The sequence below is a fragment of the Pagrus major genome, chromosome 2 (genome assembly GCF_040436345.1).
Source record: "Pagrus major chromosome 2, Pma_NU_1.0".
Classification (NCBI taxonomy): Eukaryota; Metazoa; Chordata; class Actinopteri; order Spariformes; family Sparidae; genus Pagrus; species Pagrus major.
Window position 1 is genome coordinate 28,705,428 of NC_133216.1, and position 24,484 is coordinate 28,729,911.

The 24,484-nt window shown below is 40.3% G+C and overlaps 1 protein-coding gene across 1 annotated transcript in view; it reads left to right on the top strand.

The window, feature by feature from the left end:
- Positions 1-24,484, top strand: part of LOC141018190 (solute carrier family 12 member 9) — a 77,833-nt gene that overhangs the window by 17,539 nt on the left and 35,810 nt on the right. Inside the window, exons 7-8 of the mRNA XM_073493108.1 lie at positions 16,958-17,115; positions 21,552-21,634. Of these exons, the coding sequence (XP_073349209.1) occupies positions 16,958-17,115; positions 21,552-21,634 (241 nt within the window). The remainder of the gene's footprint in view (positions 1-16,957; positions 17,116-21,551; positions 21,635-24,484) is intronic.

Sequence of the window (24,484 nt, forward strand, 5' to 3'; positions counted from 1 at the left end):
CAAATCAACACATAGGCCCATGTAGGTCTACATGATGGGTGGGGATGTACTCCAGGTCACCTGCCAGGGCTGTGGGTGTACAGGGTTCAGACAATATATACAGTATGTAGTCTTGACTAAATGCACCCCCAATGTATTTGGTTCTGTCAGACTACTCAGAGTTGGATCATTGAACCGAGGTATCACAGAACCACTGCAGTTCCCTCTCTAGCAGTATGCCTGAGAGGAAGTGTGTGTGTGTGTGTGTGTATGTGTGTGTGTGTGTGTGTGTGTGTGTTTTTGTGTTTTCTTTTATGTTTGGCAGCAGTTTCCCCACTGATAAAATCAAATGGAAGCAGGTTAGTGGACTTTGCCCACTAGTGGTCACACGAGACATTTGATTCACATTGTGTTGCTGGCTGTGAACTGTGGCTGGATCTAGACACTATCTGGACACATGACACACTTGTGTGGACTGCATGCCCAGGCCTGTGCTGTTCCAATTAGATGAAGCTCTCCTTCAACTTTATCAGTGGAGATTTGTTTTGTTCAGCACCATTCTTACTGAAAGCAGCAACAACATATCACACCGTGTGCATACTGTGTGTGTGTGTGTGTGTGTGTGTGTGTGTGTGTGTGTGTGTGTGTGTGTGTGTGTGAGAGAGAGATGGAGATAGATTATGTAACACTGCATTATGTGGAAATCTGGTCATATGACTTACTGTAGACAGGAAAGGTTAAAGATTCATATCAATAGACAGAATGGTATAAAGGAAGAGAGGTATGTGGTAGAAAGTGAAACACCAAGTTCCTCAGAGCTGGCAGCTGCTTATTATGAGACACAGAAGAGTTAAACATGGCGTGTAAAATCCTGTTTTATTGTCACTATCTGCCTTATCTTCACTTAGCTTGGAGTCATGTGGTTTATTGAGGCTTACCAGAATCCAACTGATATGAGCGTTATCTTGCTGGAGAAAATGAATAATAATTTCTCAGAAAGGAAAATTGTCTCTTACAGGGTATTTCCTAATTGTGCACTTGTTTCTGTTTATCCTCATGTAGGCCAGATGTCTGACTTTGTGACCTCGGAAGAAAAGATAGTCACTTAAACTTTACCAAGTTACTTTATTGAGTAGATTGTCTCATATGTCTGAGTGTTTTTCTCATCTTGCTTATACATAGTGGTTTATGCAGAATTTCCTATGTTGCGTAAATGAATCTCAGCATGTAATAAAAGCTCAATGGTTGGAATTTACTGCTTTCACTTCCCCAGATTCACAGACACAATGGGGCTGATTGTGCAGAGAGGAAAAAGTCACAAGACAAAAGTTGACACTTAACTCATAAGAATGCCCCCATTGACTGGCCAGCAGCCACTATCCGGAGATGACAAGTGGGCCAGTAGTGACAGTGTCAGGTCCCGCTGGTGAATAATTTATTTTAATATCCACCTTTCATCTTCTAATGGAGGATGTAGGAGCTTCTGAGCATTACCTGCTTGTAAGCTGTGTGCCGCAGGATATTTCATCTTCTGCTCGTAGAAAAACATTTTCATTCACCGTCGTTTCTGCTACATTAAGTCGGCTCACTCCTCGAAAAAATATTACCAACAATACCAAAAGTGCATCATAAAACTTTATTGATTTTTCTGTAAGGAAATTAAAAAAAGACTAATATTTATCATAGAGCAGGAATAAGTAACATCCATTTACCAAGTGCAAATTGTTTGAGGAATGAGGGGGATTCTGCTCATACATTATAAGTACAAGAGCACATACCAATTCAAAGAAAGCATTTTGTGGAAAACACCCTGAGATATCTGTATACAAACAGAATCACTATGCGTTGACTGATTTATAAAAACATAGGCGCTCAGCATGAAGAGAAACTAAAACCATGAGGGTGAAAAATTATCTTACATTTGTCTCATGCCAAAACCAAATAACACACACAATGACACACAAGCATGTGTCTGGCCGGCGGGCAGCAGGTTTCTTGTCATTAAAGCACACACACGGACAGGCTAAGCAAATTATCATGGATTAAAATATGACCGCTTCAATTAAAGTCATTCGTCATATTATGGCGCCACCATACTACATATCAGGGAGGCCGTCGCATCTGAGACGAGACTCGAGGGAAACTGTAATGATGGCGGTATCTCATTATTATTGGATGTCACTGTGGGACTGGGTAGGTAGAAATATGTTTTCTAACCTTTAACTGTAACAACCCTTATGTAGTGTTTATATTGTTTACAACACACTATAATGTAGTTGTGTAAGGATATTTAAAGTGTTCATTAGTATGCAAGTAAATCTTTGCAGGGTTGTGTCTGACTTTTCCCTGACAGGGGTGACCCATGTGGGCCACTGACTGACACCATCATGCAAGCAGACACACACACACACACACACACACGTCCCAACAGAATAAATTCACCATTTTTCATAACTTCTTTAAACCCGCAATAGACAAGTTTTCTGCCTCAACCTATCATTATGAAGTGAATGTTGATTGCACAATGTAATGGCTATAGATCAGGGGTGGGCAACACTTTTCTAGAAAGCTATACTGACTTACAAAATGTAAGCGAAGGGCCACATATTGGGCAATTGAGTCGAAACCTTAAACACATAGTGCTGAATTATGTTAAACTACTTCTCAGTACCAAATGCAGAACAGACGTGCAGCACTGAATGAAGAAAAGATCAGGCAAATAAGAACTATTCATGAACAAACGTGGCATTATACTTCATGTAAAGACCACATTAACTTATTGTCTATCTTAAAACTGTAACTAGCCTATGAGAATGAATTACTGTTAGATATTTGTGACTGACAACATGAAAAGCAATGCCTGCCCATGTAAGTTAGCCCATTGGTAACAGTTGAGACGCTCACTACAGAGGACAGGTGTTTACCAGCTAGTGGTAATCTGTAACCTGAGTCAACTTCAGGCCTATTGTCCAGTAGAAATGTAGACAGTTGGAATCAAGCTAAATGGCAATGCAGACTCACTGTAGTCGTTCGCCTTGAGATTCATTTACGTGCTGCCTCTTATTGACTTTTTAGAGATGGTTTTATTTTTTGAAGTCTTCGCGGGCCAGATTTTGCCCATGTGTGTTATAGATTATCGACACCATCAGCGTTTCAATTGGTTTTCTATAAACCTCACTTTACAATTTTGTCTGCCGCTTGGCACACAGTCACCCAGGAAAAGGAAGGTTAACTGTCGATCCATTTCTATTAAAGACTAAATTATTGAATAAAACTCGCGCTAAGGGGGGAAAACTGTCTGTTGTCACTTTAAGTACCATCATTACAGTGTCTTATAGTTTCCTACGTTCCTGTTTAAATAAAAAAATAAAAAAATTATATAACATTAAAATCATTTAGCTGTGGCTTTTGTCCAAAGTGACCCTACAAGAAGTACACTTAAAAGATTTAAAGGCTAAATAGTCCTAGTAGCAATCCTGACCAAGCAGAGTCAGAAAAACAATTTCCATACTTAACATTCTCAAAAAGCGCTTGTTTCTCCAAAAATAGGCTACATACAAAAGAAAACAAGCATTTTATAAATGCATTCAAAAATACTTCTCAGGCACTTGTTTCTAACTAAGCCTCCACCTCTCTCTGGGCAGATGACAGAAACCCAGGCCCCCTGGACGTGTCCCCACCCTTTGCCACAACCTCCTATCAAGCATTCAGACCGGTCTATAAACAGATAATGAATGACTGTCAACACAGTCAAACATAGCTGTAATCATATTTGAATATATGTGATTCACACACGATCACAAACTTACAATTTGTTTGTGTTGTGTTGTGTTTACAATGTTCAAGTTATTAATTTTTATACATATGTACAAGTCATTCACAGTAGTTGTACTGTGTTTACCTCAACAGGCTCTATCTTACGCTCGGTGCAAAGCGTCACACAGTGCAGTGCAAGTGTCATTGCTAGTTTCAGATTGACGCAGTTGTCATTTTCACGCCCAGCTCCCACTTTGTGTAAAAAGCAAATGTACCTGCACCCAGCTGTGCACCCCTGGGTGTGTTGGTCTTAAAGTGAGGTGTGGTCAGGCGCACTGATGGTGGATTGCTATCTTGATGCAGCAGAAAGCGACGACGCCATAGACCAACAAAAACAGTCTGTTTCCTGCTATTTAAAGGACGCATTAGATGCACCTACACAAGCGGATTCACACCGTTCATACACTCTGCTTCAGTCATTTTAAACATTTCCATTAACACAGTCATGTCACTGTAACAAATATCATGGCACATTTAATCAGCAAAACTGAAAGCTGTAGTTATAAACTCTCCAGAGGAAACGAGTCAGGAGTTTTAAATAATCAATGAAGTTTATCAGCTGTTCCTTGTGCGCAAATGCGTGTGTTAATGTAGAGATACACATACTGTTTCTGCTGCTGGAGGATCGATGCAGGTAATGTCTTTAATATTTACCTCATTAAGGACCCTATTATTTCACCCTCTCATCCCACTTGATCAGGATGATACTTTTTATGACCTATCCCGCCTGATCCAGGGACTGAGATCCACACACACAGAGGGATGCGCAGCAGCGCTCCTCCTCCTCCTCCTCCTCCTCCTCCTCCTCCTCCTCCTCCTCCTCCTCAGTTAAATATCAGTTTATTTTTTCATATGCAGTCAAACAGAGTTGTTGATGGACAGATGATTGTGAAATGGTGGGGTAGAGGGTCCAGTTAGCTGAGGATCACATCCCTTTCCCTCAGCGAATACGGGTGCCACCGGTTAATATGTATCAGGTCCTAGGTCACCTGGCTCTTAAAGGAAATGGGAGACGACACTCGCATTGGTTTGATTGATCTTCCACCCAAAACACAACCAAGACTAATTCACAGTCTAAATACCACCTCTTTGTGCCGTGTGCTGCACTTTGCGCCCAGATTATCTGCTGTTTAACTAGCAAAGTGGACTTACGTACACGCCCTAAACGCACAGGCGCGCTGCGCTTTATACCGTCTTAATAGGACCCAAGGTGTACTTACTAGATTTCTCCCTGATCTAAAGGCCTTCATTAGAGGTTAGAGTTGTCTCAGTTGTAATCAGAGAAATGAAAAGCATTTATACTTCACTAGATATAATAAGCATAATGGACATAATTATGACTATGAAATAATGATAATGCTTATTATTTCACAGTCATGAAAAATAATTAATTCTTGCAGCTTCACAGAAGGAGTTGTTAACAAATGGAAATTAGATAAATTGAAATGATATTAAAATGCCTGAAAGAAAATGTCAATGTTTGGCATGGCACAAGAATTCAAGTGACATCGATTTACCATGTGCAAATGGAAAATACTGTTCATTCCTTATTAGTGCAACATGCATCAGATACTGATCATTTTTTGAAAATAAGTCTGAAATATCTTTACGTAAACATAAAACATATATTTATATCTGCTTACAACTTAATTATAGTGGGTTCGAAACCATTAATTAACTGTTAATACTATTTGTAAATTCTTCATTAAATAGTTACAATAAATTGGAAGATTAAAAGGCTGCAGTAATGTGACAGCATGTGTTTAGTATGGTACTAATGCTGTTTGGTTACATGTTTCATCACAACTGGTCCTATATGTGCTGAATTTTTTAAAAGGAAGTTTCCACTGATAGTTCTTAAATAAAAGCTCAAGGAAAATTCAGTGCCTGTTGTAGTTGCTTGTCTTGTCCAAGGGGTGGCAGTCATGCTCTCTTACCAACCAGCTATGCTCCCTTAACACAGAAGACTTAGAGTGACAAACTAACCTTTACGTAAGTTCTTCTAAATTGCTACCTGCTGCAAATTGTAGTTCTGCATCATAGCTTTAAAAGGCAAAGTAGTTAAGATCATATTTTTAAAAGTGAATGTCAAAGCAAAAGCCATTGAAAATAATTGTACCGCACGATATGTGCCTCTTTATAACTGCCTACCTGTGTGTGTGTGTGTGTGTGTGTGTGTGTGTGTGTCACACTGATGCTGTAAGTCTGGTACACGGGGGGATGTCACTGAGTGCTCATTATAACGAGGTATGAGGTTGTTTAACCCATGGCCAAAAGCATCAGCCAGTTCAGACTTAGTCTTAACATGACTTATTACATGACATACCTCAACAGCTATTACTCCTCCATTATACCCTGTCTGTGGCTTTGCTCACTGCTCACAGTATTCCTGGAGAATCATGGGTTGATGGCTTTGTTGGGTGATTTTTTTTTTTTAGTGAGTCACTGAATTTCACAACATTTTAGAAATACAAATACACACTTCTTGCACACATTTAAATATGTTTTCAGAAGCATCCCAGCTACATAATTCAACTTCTATTTGGATTTTACACCCACTTCACAGCGGGATCCCTGTGACTGTGTGATTGACTATGCAGATGCACTGACACTACTGAGTGTGTATGTGTGTGTGTGTGTGTGTTTTTTTTAACAGCCGTATGAGCGCATTTTCTGCTTCACAGCTATTAGCGCTGCAAAGAAAATGAAGTTCATTTGGATGTGAAAGCCGTACGCCTGGTTTCCAGGTCACTGTTAATAGAGCGACCCCATATTTTGTCTGTTTTTGAGATTATCGCTGATGATATGCCACTATGGTAAGAGGGCCGCTGATGATGGCGATGAAGGCCGAGAGGATGTGAGATAAAGGGGAATCTATTAACCTCATGTGACCAGCTAGCCAACCATGACAGATTGCCCTGTCCCTACTTTATCAAGCTCTTTTGATAGTGTGTGTGTATGGCTTTGGAACTTAAATCTTAACAGTGTTAGCATGAAGACTCATTCTGTTGCTCTATAGTTTTTTGTTCTGTTATTACTGGTTTCATGCTTGAATATTAGCTAACTGGTTTTGTGTGTGTGGGGGAGTTTTGTCTTGGCTTGATTGACTACATTTTGTGTCTGTGTTTGTGTGTGTGTGTGTGTGTGTGTGTGAGAGAGAGAGAGAGAGAGAGAGCGGGTGCTTATACCATGCACACATGTGCTTCCACAGCGCTGTGCGTCTGTGACCCGTGGGCTAATCCACCCCGCGCTATAGAAGCTTTTGTATTAATAACGGACTTGATAATTATATTAATTTGAATCTGCTGGGCCTCCTTTTGTTGTGCTATCTCTGACATGCAGCCTTGTCAATGTGTGCGCAATCCGCACCCCCCGAAGTGCCTCTGTCTCTCATCTCACTTCTGCTCACCCCCTTCACGCACACACTGCATCTAATTCCTCTCACTTTTCCAGAAAAGCCCCATTTTTCATCACAGCACTTTTCTTTCGTCACTCCATCCTCCAAAAAATATGTTCTATATTTCTGCTGTGTCTCTTGTCTTGTCACCCACACACTGTCTATTTTAATTCCTGTTTTCTTTTTCTATATTTTGTCCTTTTCCGCACCCCACTCTGGTTGCCTTTCAATCATAGACTTTTATTCACTTTTTACTCATTCAGCATCTTCTGTCCTGCTTTAGTCCCTTTCTGTCTGCTGGATCTTCCTTAGAACTCTGAAGCTTTTTGAATGACTCAACAACCTTTACCTCCTTTCCAATCTGAAAAGGGATTAAAGATTCTTGGCCATAGTTTGTAGTTTATAGAGGTGAATGTTCATGGTATAAATCACCAGTGTCATCAAGATATGATATTGATTCTTTGGACAAAGATGCAATGTTTGCTGATATCACAAAGTCGGTACGATTTCGATTTGATTCAATTCAGGGGGCCTGCGATCAATATGAGTCGATTTCACCTGCCAATTTAACACAATCAGTCAGAAGAGGCTGCCACCCTGTTATTTTCTGCTTTTGGCAATAAAATAAATAAACAGCACATAAAGAAATTGTACATAATTTTAGCCAGTTAAGTGCAGTAAAGTTTACTTTCAATTGCCTCCACTAACACACAGAAAACATGGCTGAACAACGACAACATTTAACAGAAGGTAAAAATGCAGCTCAACAAGTGTCAAGGAGACACTATTAGTCAACATTATTAACTTAAGCCTATGGAATTTTACATTGCATAAATTAGTCGAGCAGCTAGCAGACTTTTCCTCTGCTCATTGCTTAACAAGTTACATGTATTATTTATACTCTTTCTTACACACTGCTGGTTTAAGTCACTGCATCTCCTGACGGAACAGCACAGATGAATTTCAGCCTGCATGTACGTTTTTTCAGCCTAACGTTGTTGAAACAGAGCAGCTAATTTTAGCTAAGTTAGTGGACTGCTTAGTCAAACACAGTAAAAGACATGTACAAACAATCTCCAGACCCCAAAAGCATATTGTCTTCTGGCAAATTTGCTACAGAAGTATGCACTGCTTGAGTACACAATCAACTAAAGCATGTTGAGCAGTATTATTGAATGTTTGGCTTGTATCTTTATAGAGGGGACCTGTGTGGTGCCAGTCAAGGCCGATGTCTCCCATCTGGTTAAATGGATAGTTTGACATTTTGGGAAATAAGCTTTTTTGCTTTCTGCCGAGAGTTAAATGAGAGAATCCATCATTTCACTCTCATGTCTGTATGCTAAAAATGAAGGTACTGTAAAACCTGTGGTAACAGCTGGCCTACCACCAGCTCTACAGCTCACAATTTAACATGTTATATCCCTTTAGTTTCAAAAACCTATGTGTAAAAACAAGCTGGGGTTTTATGATGAGATACGTGCAGGAGCTATATCATGTGAGTGACTTCCCGGACTCTCCTCACTTATTTGCTTTAACTCTGCAAGAAAGCAAATACGTGTATTTCCAAAAATGTCAAACTCGTCATTTGGTTCAGCCTTGTCCAGGAAAGAGTCAAGGAAACAGATTCAGGTTTATCACACTTCTCCTGTCACTTCATTTGTTTGGAGGTGCAAAGGCAAAGTAAACATGAACGTGTTTTTTATGTAGTCTATGAACTTTGTGGCTCATTCTCTGGCAGAAAAGATTCAGGACCCTCATGTGGGACCACACACTCTGTGGTCTTTGTCATTCATCACCTCTGCTCATCCTCAGGCTTTCTGCTCCTTCTTGTCCAGACTCTGGCCATTGTAAGGCAACAAGTCCAGCATCCCTTCTCCCCTCACCCTCACTCCTTCCTTTTCCCTCTCCTCCCTCTTTTCCCCTCTCCCTCCTTTATTTTGTCTTGGCACTATCACCCCACAGCAGCATTCTTGGCTTCCCTTCCTCCTTTCTACCTCCTCTCCCCGTCTATCATTCATCCATCCATCCACACGGCCATGTTGCCTCCTTTTGTTATTCACCCCGTATCTCTCCACTGCAGAGATTCCACTCACTTTCGCCCCCTCTCTCTCCTCTGTTTGTTTTTGAGGATGGGGGGGTAACAATGGTGGCTGTGCAGGCCAAGTCTTTAACAACATGTCCAGTCTGTATTAAAAGCTGCTGGGATTGAAGGGAGAGATGCAGGGATGGAGAGCAGCAGCAGGAGCGAAGAGAGAGGGAGAGTGACAGTTGTTTAGATGTCAGGATTTTTTTCAATTTAAAATGGGCTGGCAGGCGCTTTGTACAGTCCATGAAAGATATGAGGGACTTTATTATAATTGATGAATACCTCATCTGTCAGATATAGTAAGAGCTACTTGAATATTTTGATCCAATTCTACACAAGCATTAATGAGCGAAGAGCAGAAGTCTTTATGTCACTTCTGGTCTTCAGTAATCTCTCATTCAGGGTTTCTTTCATCTGTCTTTCCAGAGAAATTAAAAATGTTTCTTGGGTTAACTATCCATAGTCCAATATAAATGACAATCAGAGTTTTTGCTATTATAATTTGAACCCTTGATGACTTTCACAGTGAAATGATGATTAAATTAAGATTTAAAGTTCAATTTCAACCTGGGAAACATTTATTGACAAAAAGAATCTCACCACAAGGTAAATTTAGTAGACCAATGAAACACTATGCAAGCACTCTCATGCACAATGTTAGCTAAATATGCCATTAAACTTTTCCATTTAAAAAAAAAATAGAGCTGTGGTACATTCATCAATCAGTAAGCCTATTTGTTTTAATGCTGTTGAACTGTTGACATTGTTTGATCTCATTTGGATTAAAAAACTAAGGCTCCCATGTAATAGTCTCTTTATGCCTGTGTTTGGCATGTCACTGCAGACTTAACCTGTCAGCGAATAACATTAATCATCTCATTACAATGTGATGTGCTGCTGGGAAACATTGGGTCCTGGCAACATGTGGAAGTGGATGACAGGAGTCACTCACCGCATACCTTTGTGGACCAGGTACACCCCGTCATGGGAACGGCAATCCCCAAGGGCCATGGCAGCACCAGGAGGACACTGAACCCTGCCACACCACAAAAACTGCTCAGCAATGGCCTGAGGTCATGGTCATAGTCATTGTCAAGGTTATGACAAAGAGCTCAAGGCCTCCAAATTACAGAGATCCCAATCCGATTGATCTTTGGGATCTGCCCTAACAAGTCCAATCCATCAAGGCCCCACCTTGCAACCTAAAGAACTCAAAGGATCTGCTGCCAATGCCCCGGTGGCTGACACCACAGGACACACCCCCAGAGGTCCCGTTGTCATGCCTCAATGGGTCTGAGCCAGGTCTGATACACAGTGGGGCCTTCTAGGATCAGTCTTGTTCATGGATGTTCTGCCAATGCTTGATGTGAATCTGGGGAATTTGGAGGCCAGGTTGGTGCCTTGAGGTCCTTTGTCATGTTCCTAGACATTCCTCAGCAGTTTTTGATGTGGCAGGGTGCAGTGTCATGCTTGGGCAGCCACTGCCATCAGGGAGTGGCACCAAGGTTTCCCAGCAGACGATTTGATTGTAATGAAATGATCAATGTTCTTACGGGCTGTTTGACCCTAAATATCAGGAAAGAAAATGTCTGTCAATATTGCTATCCCGCTTCAGTCTATCCCTCTGTTACAAGCATCGGGGGTAAATGATGGTGTAATACAAAAAAGTGTCTGGAAATTGGTGCGAAGAATGACTGAATAGAGTGGAAGAAAATTGGATACAGGGAAATTGAGAGCAGCCGTTAAACAAGATGACAATATCTGGAAAATACTGTGATAAACATTTTTAAATGTGAACGGTGAGACTGGGCTCAGAAAGTCTGCAGAGTACATGCGAAGAGTTGGGAGAGAAGGGAAGGTGGGTAGAAAACAAGGGAGGGAGGAGAGAGAAGGAGGAAGTGTGTGTGTGTGTGTGTGTGTGCGCGTTCGTGCATGCGTTCACAGAGGCCTTGTTAGTTATTGATCCCATTTAATAATCCTTAACCACAGTCTGCTCCCCTGAGAGCACTTAACTCTCCCTCTCCCTCTCTCTCTGGCTCTTACAACCCCTCTCTGCCTCCCTTTTACTTTCTGTTGGCCTCCTTTTCCTTCTGCTACTTCTTTATGTGTCTTTATCTTTTCCTGGCCCCTTGTGTACCATGGCTACACACCAAGTACCTCCAAGGTCAAGGTGAAGTGGGGCTAAATACCGACACTAAATCCCAGCAGTAAAAGGTTGTAGTTCTGTGCCGGTGCATTTGTTGCTGTGGAGTCGATTCAGTCGTCTCTAAGAGGCCCGAACTTATTCAAAGCACACCGGGCCAGACACAGACTCTGTAAAGGTAACACGGGTCTTTTGTGAAATGACGTCCACATGTTCAGGCTGTCACTGTTCAGACTTTTTCAAGTGTGCTCTGAAGATTTTGACACTGGCTTTGCTTGAAGAAAGAGTTCTTTGTTTTTTCCCCGCTGGCATGGTGGAAAGTTGGGCCATAAAATTGTCATCTTTTCATGTCTTTCACTGCAGGCGTTGCCTCAATACTTAAATATCTGACACTTTCAATTCAAATTTGATTAAGATGAAGCTGCACTTTTACAAAGAGGACATAGTCAGTTTATTTTTCCATTTAAGACACAAGAATTTTTTTTATTAATTCAACACTCACATATGATTTATGTTAATCTCCTGTTGGCCTTTAAAAAGGTCCATAAAGGGGCACTTCACGCATTTTACACATATAATGTATAATGATACTAGCATTTTATTATTACAAATGCTGTAATGACAGATAAAGGCCTGTAAACAACACACACTTTCCAGTTTTATACAACCTGTGTGGCCATTTGAGTTAGGATTTCTGAGTTTATCAATAAGTCCCTGTGCTTGTGCTGTGTGTGTCAAACTCTGACACAGGCAGATGACAGAGGACAGAAGCAGCGTGCCTGAAAACAAGACCAAAAGGCTTCGAGACTTTCAGCATAGTTTGGCTGAATTAAATTTTTTAGTAGTTGCCACAACTACAACTAGGTAGTAACTAAAGTACTAGGTGTAACTAAAAAAGCCCACTTGGATAAAGTCACTGCAAATGTTTCAACAATCTCCACTGTCCCATTAAATTCAACTGCCTTTCTCTCCATTAATAAAAGCCTTTCACTTTACACAAAAGATGGATCCCTTAATGTCACTGACTATCATTTCATGGGACCTTTAAATCTGCATTCTTTATTTTTCTGGCTACTTTTCGAAGGTATCCCCTTTTTTGTGTTGTTACGGTGAATGTGTTAGCAAGCAGTTGCCTAGTTACACACTAAGCACATGCAAAGCAACATTAGCTTTCATTTGGTGTCGCGTTTTATATCCACCTGACAAATGAAAATCCAATATTTGACTATCCTTTTACCGTTAAGCTTATAGATGTCTGACTTTCTTCACCAGCCAGTCACTAACTTTTGCTGCAGACGAATGAGAGTAGAATTGGGCTTGAATCCAAAACAATGATCTAAAATGGGCGAAAAGCACCACAGAGGTACAAAACTGGCCAGTAATTCTCAGTTTGTCAGTACGAGTGACCCTTTTTACATTACACAAAATAATTTAATTCACTGTTAATATTGATTAGTGCAGCTCCAGGTGAAATCCATATTCTGAGGCAGCTAAATTAGTAAATATCTGAGTTGTTTTGATTATAAGAGCAGAAAAATTGGCTGTAATTGGCATTAATCTAAAATACATCAGTTCTGTATCCACACATCCCTGTTTGTGAACATGGGACAAAAAAAAATGCAGTGATATATAAATGATGTCCATGTCATGTTGATGGAGAGACTCATAAGAGCGAATAACCTTTGAAATGTAGAGAGAGTCAGAGTATTGACTAACAAGGCCATCGGGTCCATATCGCAGAGACACAAATGGTCACATAATGGTGTATTGAGCATAGCAGTGATGTTAGCCATAATTCGGGGCCATCTCAATAACTATGATCCGACTTGAGCCTTTTTTCTAAGGATCATTAAACTAGATGATCCACAATCGTTATGTTAGTGCTGATGAGGACTGACCTCGCCCTCTGAGAGCTGAGACGACCACATTTGTGGTGAAAATTCTTACACCTATGTTGTTATACTGTACACCTCGACACACACACACACACTCCTTGTCCACACATAATTTTTTCCCTCCCATTTAAAAACATCGAGGATAATTAATCCATAATGTTCAACCGAAGCGCTGGTGAATTATCAGAAGCACAAACACATGAAATGATGGATTAAAAGATGAATACGCATGAATGCACAAATGAGGGCATGAATAAACGTGGTAAACAAATGAGCTAAAGGATGGAGTGGGCCGGGAGGAGCGAGAACAATCGGCCAAACAATCTCTGCGGGCTCCTTTTAGTCCTTTTAGCTTTGTTTCCTCCTCGTCTCTAAACGAGCTCCTTTAATCTGTCACTCGCTCCCTCACGCTTTTGTTCTCCTCTTTATTTGGATGGCAGAGCTCATTTCAGCTGGATGATCTGATCAATAATTACTATCCAGGCCACACACACACACACACACACACACACACACACACACACACACACACACACACACACACACACACAAACGTGCAGAGAGAGTCACATATAACAGTATTCCCTTAGCAATGAATACACAGCATTGGAAGAAATGATAAAACACAGTATACATATAGTTGATCATTCAATCATGACCCAACACATGAACAACAACCTCCCTCTCTGTCTCTCTCTCTCAGACACACACACACATACACACACACCCACACATTAATACACACACCATTTGTCATCACTGTCACCCCGTTTACAGCGGCTTTGTTTTTGAGAGCCAGTTTGGAAATGTCAAGCTTTTCAAGATTTATTTAGCTTCTGCTGCACGTCAGAGAAATTAATAATCAGCCTATAATTTTTGACCCACATCATCACTCACCTCTCACACACAACTTTAATTCCTCATCATGCTTAGCACCTTTTTTTTTGTGTTTTTTTTTTGGACGATTCTCTTTTTTATGCAACAAAACATACTGAGACTGTGTGCCCCTGTATTAGACCACTCAACAGTTTTTTTGGTGTTGTGAATATGTCAGTGAGTCTGATTAAAGCAATGGTTCATAAACTTTTTACTGCAGCACCCTCGTCTCACATACACACCCGGGCACACACACACACACACACACACACACACACACACAGCCACACACGTGCACACACACATACATGCCAAATAAATAAAGTAGTTGGCATTTCCTAATTTCCAGGGTGATGTTAACTTCTCCAAGAACCTTTGTTTATTTGATTTGTGTTAATGCAAACGTGTGTGTGTGTGTGTGTGTGCGTGCGCGAGCGCGTGTGTGTGCGCGCCGCCTGCCTCTCGGGCTCCTTGTGAAATAATAGTGTTCTCAGATCTTTGGATGGAGTGAACAATACTTAACAGGGCCATGATAATAAGTATTAAAATCACTGGACCTGAAAGAAAACGTGGCGAGACTCTTAATTACGAGAGAAATAAAGACAAAGAGAGAAATGAAAGGAGAGAGGGAGAGAGAGGGAGACAGAGAGAGAATGGCCAGTGACACTAGTAGAAATAAAATGAGTGGGGGAGAAGTGAGACAGAAAACTATTAAAAAAAAAAGAAAAAACCCTTGAGTGGTTTTAAAAACATCATGATGAGGGAGATGGAGGTGATGAGGGAGGGGAATAGATGGATTGTGTGCTGGGTGTGTATTGAAACAAAGAGAGATTGAGATGGATCAAGAGAGAGAAAGAGGGAGAGAGAGAGAAACACTTTGCACTCTAATTCTCCTCTCTCTTGCTGTGTTGTATTGAAAAGAGGTGGGGGGCAGGTCGCAATCACGCAGACCCTGCTGTGGTTTTTCGTACTCTCTGATCTCTCTTCCTCCGTGTCTAGTGCAGCATCTCCTGAGCACACACACGTACACATACCTCCCCGCTGGAGTGAGTCCTTATTCCAAGATCTCATCATTAGGCACGCTGGCAGAGTAATCACCACTTCCTCTTCAATCTTGTTCTTTTTCATTGGACACGTTTTGCCCCCCGGAACAAATGAGTTTGAAATGACACACAACCTCCTCAGACCACTTGATTTTGATGTCCTGATATCAATGTAATAGAATTTAGAGTTTATCTGTGTATGGCTGTAGTGGCGATTAGTGTCTCCTCTGTAGTGTAGACATTTTCAATGCTAGGTTGCAGTAGTAGATGTAGGTTTTGGCTTTATTTGTGCTTCTGTTTCTCTGCCATTCTTTATTCACTTTATCAGTGTTGCCATCCTATAGGAGCAAACAGCAGGTCCTGAAAGTTAAAATACCCTCCAGAAATGAATAGTGTCCAAAATATAATGGAAGCTGCTCTTTTGGCCTCTGATGAGAGCTCTATCTCTACTTGATTTATGAGACAGACACCAATATCTATTCTTAAATATGAAAATACTAGTACGGTGTTCTAGGTGGTCAGTCCACCATTGTGGTCCAGTCCGAAATATCCCAACAACTTTTCCATGGTTTGCCACACAAGTTAGTAGTAGTTAGTACAGATATTTATGGTCCCTATAGGATGAATCCTTCAGACTTTCTTGATGCCCTGAAACATCATCATGAGGATGACATTTGTGTTTTTGAGTACAAATATTTTGACAATTGGATGGATTGGCAAGAAATTTGGTGCAGCCATTTGTATTCTTGTCGGGATGCATTGTAATAACTCTGCTGATCCTTACTTTACATCTAACGCCATCATCAGGTCAAAAATTCTAACTGTAGTCAATCAATACTTTGATTTATGACCAATACCTGTAAAACGAATGATATTGCCAGCAGCCTCGGAGTTTAGTGCTAGTTTAGTCACGAAACTCATACACATGGAGATACATTCTTTGGTAAAGAAGTGTCTTGAGTATAAAATATTTTACAGTTGAACAATCTATCTCCACTGACAGTTACAGGAAGTACAAGATAACAGATCACGTACCAGCTTTTTCTGGTGCTTAAGACTGTTTCAAATGATCTTCATCAGCAGAAGGAATTTAGTCAGTTGTTGACATGTGGACTCAGAAACTGTTTTGATTCATCGAATGGACCTCCTCTCTGTGTTGGCTTAGAAGTTAAGGATGAAAGGTTATTCTTGACCTTGGAATTAAGACGAATTAAAGTCAAATACTACTACAGTTGCAATTACTGCTGCACAACTCCTTTGTGCATATCTGCCAACATATTGTACATTCTGCTGCAGATGTATCTGCAGTGTGTCCCACTGGATTTTGTGAGACTATGGTGGTACTGTGCTCCCCAGGGACAAAATTGTGCACATTTTACAGTTAAATGCATCAATCTGGTGCACTTTAAGTGTAAAATTAAGAGGCTGTCTCATTAATAACATAATCAGAATCAGAATCAGGAATTCCTTTATTAGTCCTGCAAACGGGGACATTTGTGAGTCACACCAGCCAAAGGACAGTTCAGTATAGAGCTGCTGTAACAGTCTGCCAATCATGTGGTGCCATCTTGTTGTCATAAATGAGTAATAGAATATAATCAAATATAACACTAAGCTTTGACTCTGCTGACAGGTGATTAGTCCGTAGTGAAAGCCAATACCAATTTTCCATGCATGGCTCTTTAAGTAATTTGTTGAATTGTATTCTCCAAACCTTTACAGAGTCCTGCTTCAGAGGGATTATAGTTTCCTAAGAGACATCAACATCTGGCATCCCTTTGTCACAATCGGGGTTTACTCCTCCACTCTCTCCGCTGCCATGAGCAACCTCATCGGAGCCTCACGCATCCTCTACGCCCTGGCCAGGGACGACTTGTTTGGTAGGTGTAACAACCACTTCCTGCTCGGGAAGAATGATCTCTGAAAATGCTGCTCAAGTTGTTGTTGGGGGAGAGAGGCAGTTGGCCTATTTTGAATGTTTATTACATAATAGAAAGTTTAAATTAATGTTTCATCGAAAGCTCTCCCCAAAGTCCAGTTCATTTGATAAGTGTGAACACAAATGAACTGTTGAAAAGGTGGTCTCGAGTACGGTTCATCTGTACTCGAGAACTGTTTGTATCAGGTGTGAAAGCAACTGTACCAAAACAAGGAAGTGGACTACTATGACGTGGGTTTATGATGCAAGTATTTGCTTCTTCTTCCTCTTCTTTTGTGTGTATACTGGTGGATCGCAGAGGTGCATACCACTACCTACTGTATCAGACGGTGTACACACACAAGTTTACTCGGGTATGAAAGGACATTACTAATGTGAAAGTTGACTGGTGGGGGAGAGGGGAAGAGGGGCAATCATACTCACGGTACAAAACAATCGTACCTAATGTGAACACAACCTACAACTCTATGTAGCCCATCTAAATATTACACATTTCGCAAACAGGTACTTTTTATTTGAAACAAATGATTGATATCATCTCAGTTGGGGCCAAATATTGATACCTCATCATCAACCAACAAGCTTAATTAATACATCTTGTCACAAACCTTTAACTCTTCAGTACTCTGTACTTTTGTTTGTTTTCAGCCAGTGGCTTAGTAAATGACAGTACTTAAAAACTTTGAATATAAAAAATGTTGGAGTGCTGCCCATTCTAGCTTCAGTAAATGCAATAAGTAAACAATCACACCTTGAGTTTAAATCTTTCTCAAATTAAAGAAATTTCCCAGTGTAGTGACTTTAAGATGGACCTGAAAAAAATCTGAACTCATCATGTAATACCTCTGGCTTCCAAGGCAAATAAGCATGTTGAGTTTTCCTCAATACACTTTTCTTGCAGGAGTTGAGATGTCACAGATGTGTCTTAAAACACATGATATGATTTAAATCATAAGTGAAATGTCACTAACATAACACTTTTTTAAAGACTTGATGATTGACCCTGATATTTTTTTCATTCCTCACTATTTTCAGCTTCTTTTTCACTCGTATAACCAAGAAGAGAAACTGTCAGAAGATGTAGGACCTTATCTATATTGTATTGTGCATTATATTTAGATAAGACATGCAAAACGCAACAAGGTCTGGAAAGGGATCTAAAAGGCAGTGCAGTGGAACCACCAGGAGGCTGTTTTCTCCATTGTCAAGTTAAGCCATTCAAAACAAGCAGAAGTACTTTGGCCTTTTAGACATGGTTTGATGACATGTTGTACCAGCTGTTTAATCTCAAGAATACTGAACCTTTAAAGATATATGGGACTCTGTGTATGTTTTTTTTTAAGAATCTAATCAAGCGACAAGGAACATAACTCGAAAACAATGCAGACCCTATTTAATCGATCTATGGCGCATGGTCTACAGTCCATGGCACAGGTGCATTTAAGGCGTGTTCAACTCCCTTTTGCTAGTTAAACTGGGTGCAAAGTAAGATGCAAGACATAAAGAGGTTATATTTAGACTCTTAATTAGTCATAGGTGTGTTTTTGGGCATAACATAAGTGAGTGTCATCTCACAGCTGCACTCATCTTCCCTGAGGGTCAGGTAAGTGGTACTTGGCTGCTGGACGTTGCCATTTCTCAATCGCCTGTCCCATCAACAACTCCAAATGCACTGATATCGATTGGAGGAGGAGGAGCGCTGCTGCACATCCCTCTGTGTGTAATTGTGATGCGGTGATCAGGCGAGCTGGGTCATAAAAATCTTATTAATAGTGGATGGGATGCAGATGGGTGACATACGTCTTTAATGAGGAACATAGTAATTACATTACCTGCAGCTATGCCCAAGCAGCAGAGAGGATAGGTGCGTCTCTTAATTAAGAGAGCTGGCGTCTGCATTTGTGCCCAAGGCACAGTAGCTTAACTTCATTGATTGTTTAGACCTTCTGACGGAATCAGTCAGGATCTTACATTAATAAATCCTCTGTCTTCTTTACACATCAAAAGGTCTCACACACACAGTTCAGGTCCACACAGTGAAATGGTTCGGAGGAAAGCAGCTGTCCTCTAGATTAAACCTGAGCTCCATCAGAGCTGTATAAAAAATATATTATTGCAGAAGCTAAAAGTTTAATTCTGTTTCCGCGGTCCTGTCAAGTTTATAACTATAGATTTTGCTGCTTAAATTTGCTGCAATATTTACTGCGCATATGGAAACCTTTTAAATGATTGAAAGCAGCATCTCTAATCGTTAAAGCAGAGTGTACTCGCATTTTAAAGCTGCCTATGTAGGCGCATCTTACTATTTGAATATTAGAAAAATAGCAGGGAAAATACTGTGCCATGACTTCATACCAGTTTTTTGTTGGTCTATGGTGCAGTCACTTTCTACTGCCTCAAGATGGCCATCAGTGCACCTGACCACGCCTCATTTTACCACAGATGGGCTCAAGTACATTTACTACTTGAACAATGTGGGACCTGAGCACGAAAATGACTGCATTGCTCAGAAACAATGACACTTGCGCTGCTCAGTGCGCCCCTTGCCCCAGGTTTAAGATTGGGCCCCTTGAGTTGTCATGTTAGCAAGTTTTTTCCATATTAAGCGAACGCAGCATTCGTATGATTTCCGTCTCTCTATGTGAATCCATACTGCCTGCTGCCTTGTCGTTATTAATGACTGAGCAACTTCCGTATCCGATCCTGCGCTCCTTTGTTCGATCAGCTGCAAATATATTTGGCCTGTTTCTGCCTGTGTGTGGCTGTGCGTGTGTGTGTGTGTCAGGGGAGGTAAATGACAGTATAAGTGCGAGTTCCTCTCTGTAGTGATTAGCTGGAGCAGAAGCAGATGATTCCGTCTGTTCAACAACAGCCAAAGGGTTAACTTAGATTAATCTGTTTCATTAAGAGTCAATGACTGTGGAACTATGAACGTGTAATGGTCTTGTAGGGGGGATAAAATGGTCAGTATGACCACACTGTATGTGCAAGAGTGTGTGTGTATGTGTTGTTCTTGATGTTGTCATTTCATGCATGCTGCTCGCAGCTTAACCTTGCACCGTCCTATGCAAACAAAGTGATGGATGGGTCAATTTTCCAACACACACACACTAACACACACGCACAGACTTCTTCCATTTCTTTTTTCTCAATAACTCGCTAATCTCCAACTCCTTCACCTCTGTCCTGCCTTTCTCCATCCTCTCCATCACTCAATCTACCCCTCTCAGCAGCATTGATTTGACTTTAAAGTCTCACTGATTTAATTCGAGTCCTTTATCAGCTGTGAAATTTAGACTTAAACTCAGATTCCTGCTCCACCAACAGTCACCTCCCCCCTCACCACCCCTGGTCTAACCCCCTTTTAAGATACCCTTCTTTTTTCACTTCTTTTTGCGTTCGCTGTTTATGGGGTCTGCCTTTAATGTGTAACTGTGCAGGGCTGCCACACCATTCTACACAAATGTCATGTCATGTCACAAATCTTTTTTCATACATGACGTTTCATACATGACATGATGATCAAAGAAATGAGAGGCTGTATGTAAATGATTTGTCTTCCAGCAAACCATACAGCCGTATAAGGTATTAAATAAAGTTACGTGTCAGCTCAATTTGTCTCCACCGCTGTCTCGCCCACCCACTCACTTTCCCTCCCTCTCTCTCGCTCTCTCTTTTTTAATTACATGTATTTCATTTAAAATGTCAGTAACATTAGAGATTGCTGTCCACTGTCCAAATCGGATCTTTTCTGTAAACTGTAGCCAGTCTGAGGACTGATGGTCCATAATTTGGTCTGTGTCTGTTGCCATAGAAAACAACATGAATTATAAGAGAAAAAGGAGCACAGTCCATTAATTGTTATAAATCCTGCAGGGCCGAGCCAAAGTCCTTACAAAAACTCTTCCGTGCAGACCTTCACTGCTCTGTAGTCTTTCAATATTCTGTTTCCTATTTTATATTCTATTTTGTGTGAGTCACTGAGAAATTGTCTACTGGCAGCAAACGTTGCATGAAAAGTGAATACTTTAATATTTCATGGTGACTTGTGGAAAGTAGTGTCAGAAATCATCAGGATAGCAGTGAGGGAAGTGTCAATAGAAGGGCTCAAGTAAAACTGTGCTCGTGTGAAGTTTTGCAGGTATTGACAGTTGAACAGGCTCATATCTATTTACATCTTCTCATCAAACACAGGATGGTGATTCATGACATTCATTCTTTCGGTGATTAAAGCTTTTTTGTCCGTGCATGCATCAAGGGTGTCACTGATGTGGGTTTTTAAATGAAAGCTGCTACTAAAGAATGATAACTGTAATTTTCACTTCCCAAATCTGAAGAGTTTGTTGTATTCACCAAGATCTCTTTTCATCCCGGTAGGTAAGGTGCTATCTCCGGCTAAGAAGACGTCCCACAGTGGTAACCCCTGGGTGTCGGTGCTCATCTCCTGGTTTCTCGTGCAGGTTAGTGGAGACGGTAGTCAACAAAGAAAGTTGATACTACAAAAGTTACTGACTGTAGCCACCCAAAGGAAAATCACAACAAAGCTGCCTTGTAGTTCAGGCATCATATCTCAAAAACACTGATGGATGACATTTTTTTAGTAGAAGTTTTTATTTTGATCTAATTTGTTGTAAAAGAAAATGTGAAGTGTTGTCTGAGGAGAAACTGGGTGTAGAAATCAAATTTCTTCTTCAGACACAACAGTTACATTCCATTTCTCCCTTCAGGTCTACATTTTGTCCAAATTCCAATAATCCCCCGTCGGCTCTATTAGATTAAAAGACCAAAAAGTTTTACTGAATTCAAGTGTTTGTTGGCCTAAAAATAGAAAGCTTCAAGGGTCAAGAATTCTGATACAGCAGCAGCTGTAGACTTTGTATTAAATATTTCAGTGAAATCAATATATCAAGGAGAAATTCCTGCTGAGCTACGCGAGCAATGAAGCACAATAGGAAGGAAGAGGAGCTTCAAACAAGCTACTTTTATTTCAGTGTAATAGAGGCAAGGTTGGCAAGGTAGTTGGACAAAATCAACCCGAGCTCCTATTGTCTGGATTGTGTAGTCTTGTCATAGAAACTTTCCTCTGGCAGAAAGGTCAGAAAGATTCTTCCTTCAAACACATTCAGAGAAGAAACTGGATCACTTTTGGCAGTTTGATGTCTTTGTGTCCTGTGACTGCTCAGCCTGCGTCCAGGCAAACCTGTTCTGCTTGTCTATAATTTGTGCATTTGTGTCGAACAAATAATGCTTGAATTCCAAAAAAGTGCTGAAGTTTGTTCGGTTGAATAGTTTTCAATGAGTTTCCCAGAAAAAGTAATTAAATTGTTTTCCAACAAACAGATTTTACAAAGGGGAAAAACGCTATTTTAACCCTAACCCCCACTGCAACTAAAACTGCATGACTTTTAAAAAAAATAACTCTGATATAGGGCATCATTTTGCGCTAAAAATATCACATTGCGATCATTAGGACAGATATTGCCATATGATTCATGATTAATGGGGATGATTTTTTTTGCATCACACATTGTTCGGGGGTCTGTACCAAACAAACATGTTTTCTTACATCTGGAGAACAAGACTTTTAGACCAGTGCATCGCTGCAGCACAACAGTACTTTTTCTATAATACTGTTTGTCACACGTTAGCTTTCTCAAAAAAGGAAAAAGATTTTAATTAGGGATGTCCCGATCAGGTTTTTTTCCCCCCTGATCCCGATCTGAGTCATTTAATAAGTCCAGATCCAATACTTAGCCCTAACTAATATTTTCTTTGATAATACAGCTGCATTAAGAAAAAAATCACCTGCATCCAAGCTGTTATTAATAGCTTTTTTTATTTTGTTGAAACAAAGTAAATACTTTCATATGGCTCTTTCTTATTCTGCATATTGGAACATTGGTTTTCATTAGTTTTTTGTTTTTTTTTCAACAAAAACAACAAGTAAACAAAGTCAGTAACTAAACCCTGATCCTCTACCACAGAGGTGGGCTGGTTATCCAGAGCGATGAATTCAATGACCTTCTCTGTAATATTTGTGGCCATGTCGCTGTCTCGAGGATATTTCTCTTTCCTTTTGAAAGTATCCACGAGTGTTTGTTGCTTCGGTGCCTTTGCCTGTATTGCTTGAGTGAACTCATGTTTTTGTTTATGTGCCGTATCAAACTTGTAGTATTAAATGCAGCGCCTTTGTTACCAGTTCGCGAAACGGTCGTATTGCAGATGTTACGTGTTGCCGTTGGACTGCTTTCGCTTTCTAATTTGAAATATTTCCACACTGCAGACATTTTATCCACAGGTTCTCCAGACTAACGTTACGAGCACGACTGCATTCTGCCACAAATTGTGCTCCGTTGACGACAGCTGACGTAAAAATAATCGGGCTTGGGTCCACGTTCAAAATTGCCGATCCCGATCAGTGAAAAAATGCCCATATCGGCCCCGATCCTGATCCCGCAATCAGGATCGGGATCGGGACATCCCTAATTTTAATTATGTTTTGATTCGTTTTATGTTTTGTGTACACAATGCTCAACATTGTCTCCGCTGTGTCTCTGCTGTGCGGTGCCTATATTTTGACTAGCTGCAGGGTCTGTAGTCAGTTGATTTTTCCTGCCAAATAACACATTTTCTCCTAATCACTATTCTAATTGTAATTGGAAAAATCAGATCAATACACTTTCTTAAAATAGTTACAAAGTGCCCTCACTAAGGACATGAGAGGCAGTAATAATATACTTTCTAAAGCTGGAATTAGCAATGTTGCCGTTTTTTATTCCACAGTGTAATAACAGCATATGTATTTTCACCCTTAGACTCAGGCACAGCACTTTATAATAATAATAATAATAATAATAATAATAATACATTTTATTTGTACAGCGCTTTATAATAACAATCATTAATAAATTGTATATTTGATGTATACATATTTTTAATTCATGAATTAATCTTAAAGGTTCACAAACATCAGTTGCAACTTTTTAATGGCCATCCAAATAATGTTTATAACTGAACTACACAGTATTTATTTGCCAATTTACAAAGTATTATAAACATCAGTTGCTACCATACAATAAACAGTTGCTTAATAAATGGTTTAAAACAGTGAGTGTTAACAGTGAAATAGCTATTAACTCAAGTTTAACTATATAAGGTTACCATTTATTAATGATGGTTATTATAAGGTGCTACTGACTTGGGGACTGTGTGAGGAGCTTTTGCTGCCAACTTCAGTGAGCTCCCTTGTACAATTAGTAAGTCAGAAATATAGCTTGGAGCCAATACATTTAATGCCTCATGAGTAATTA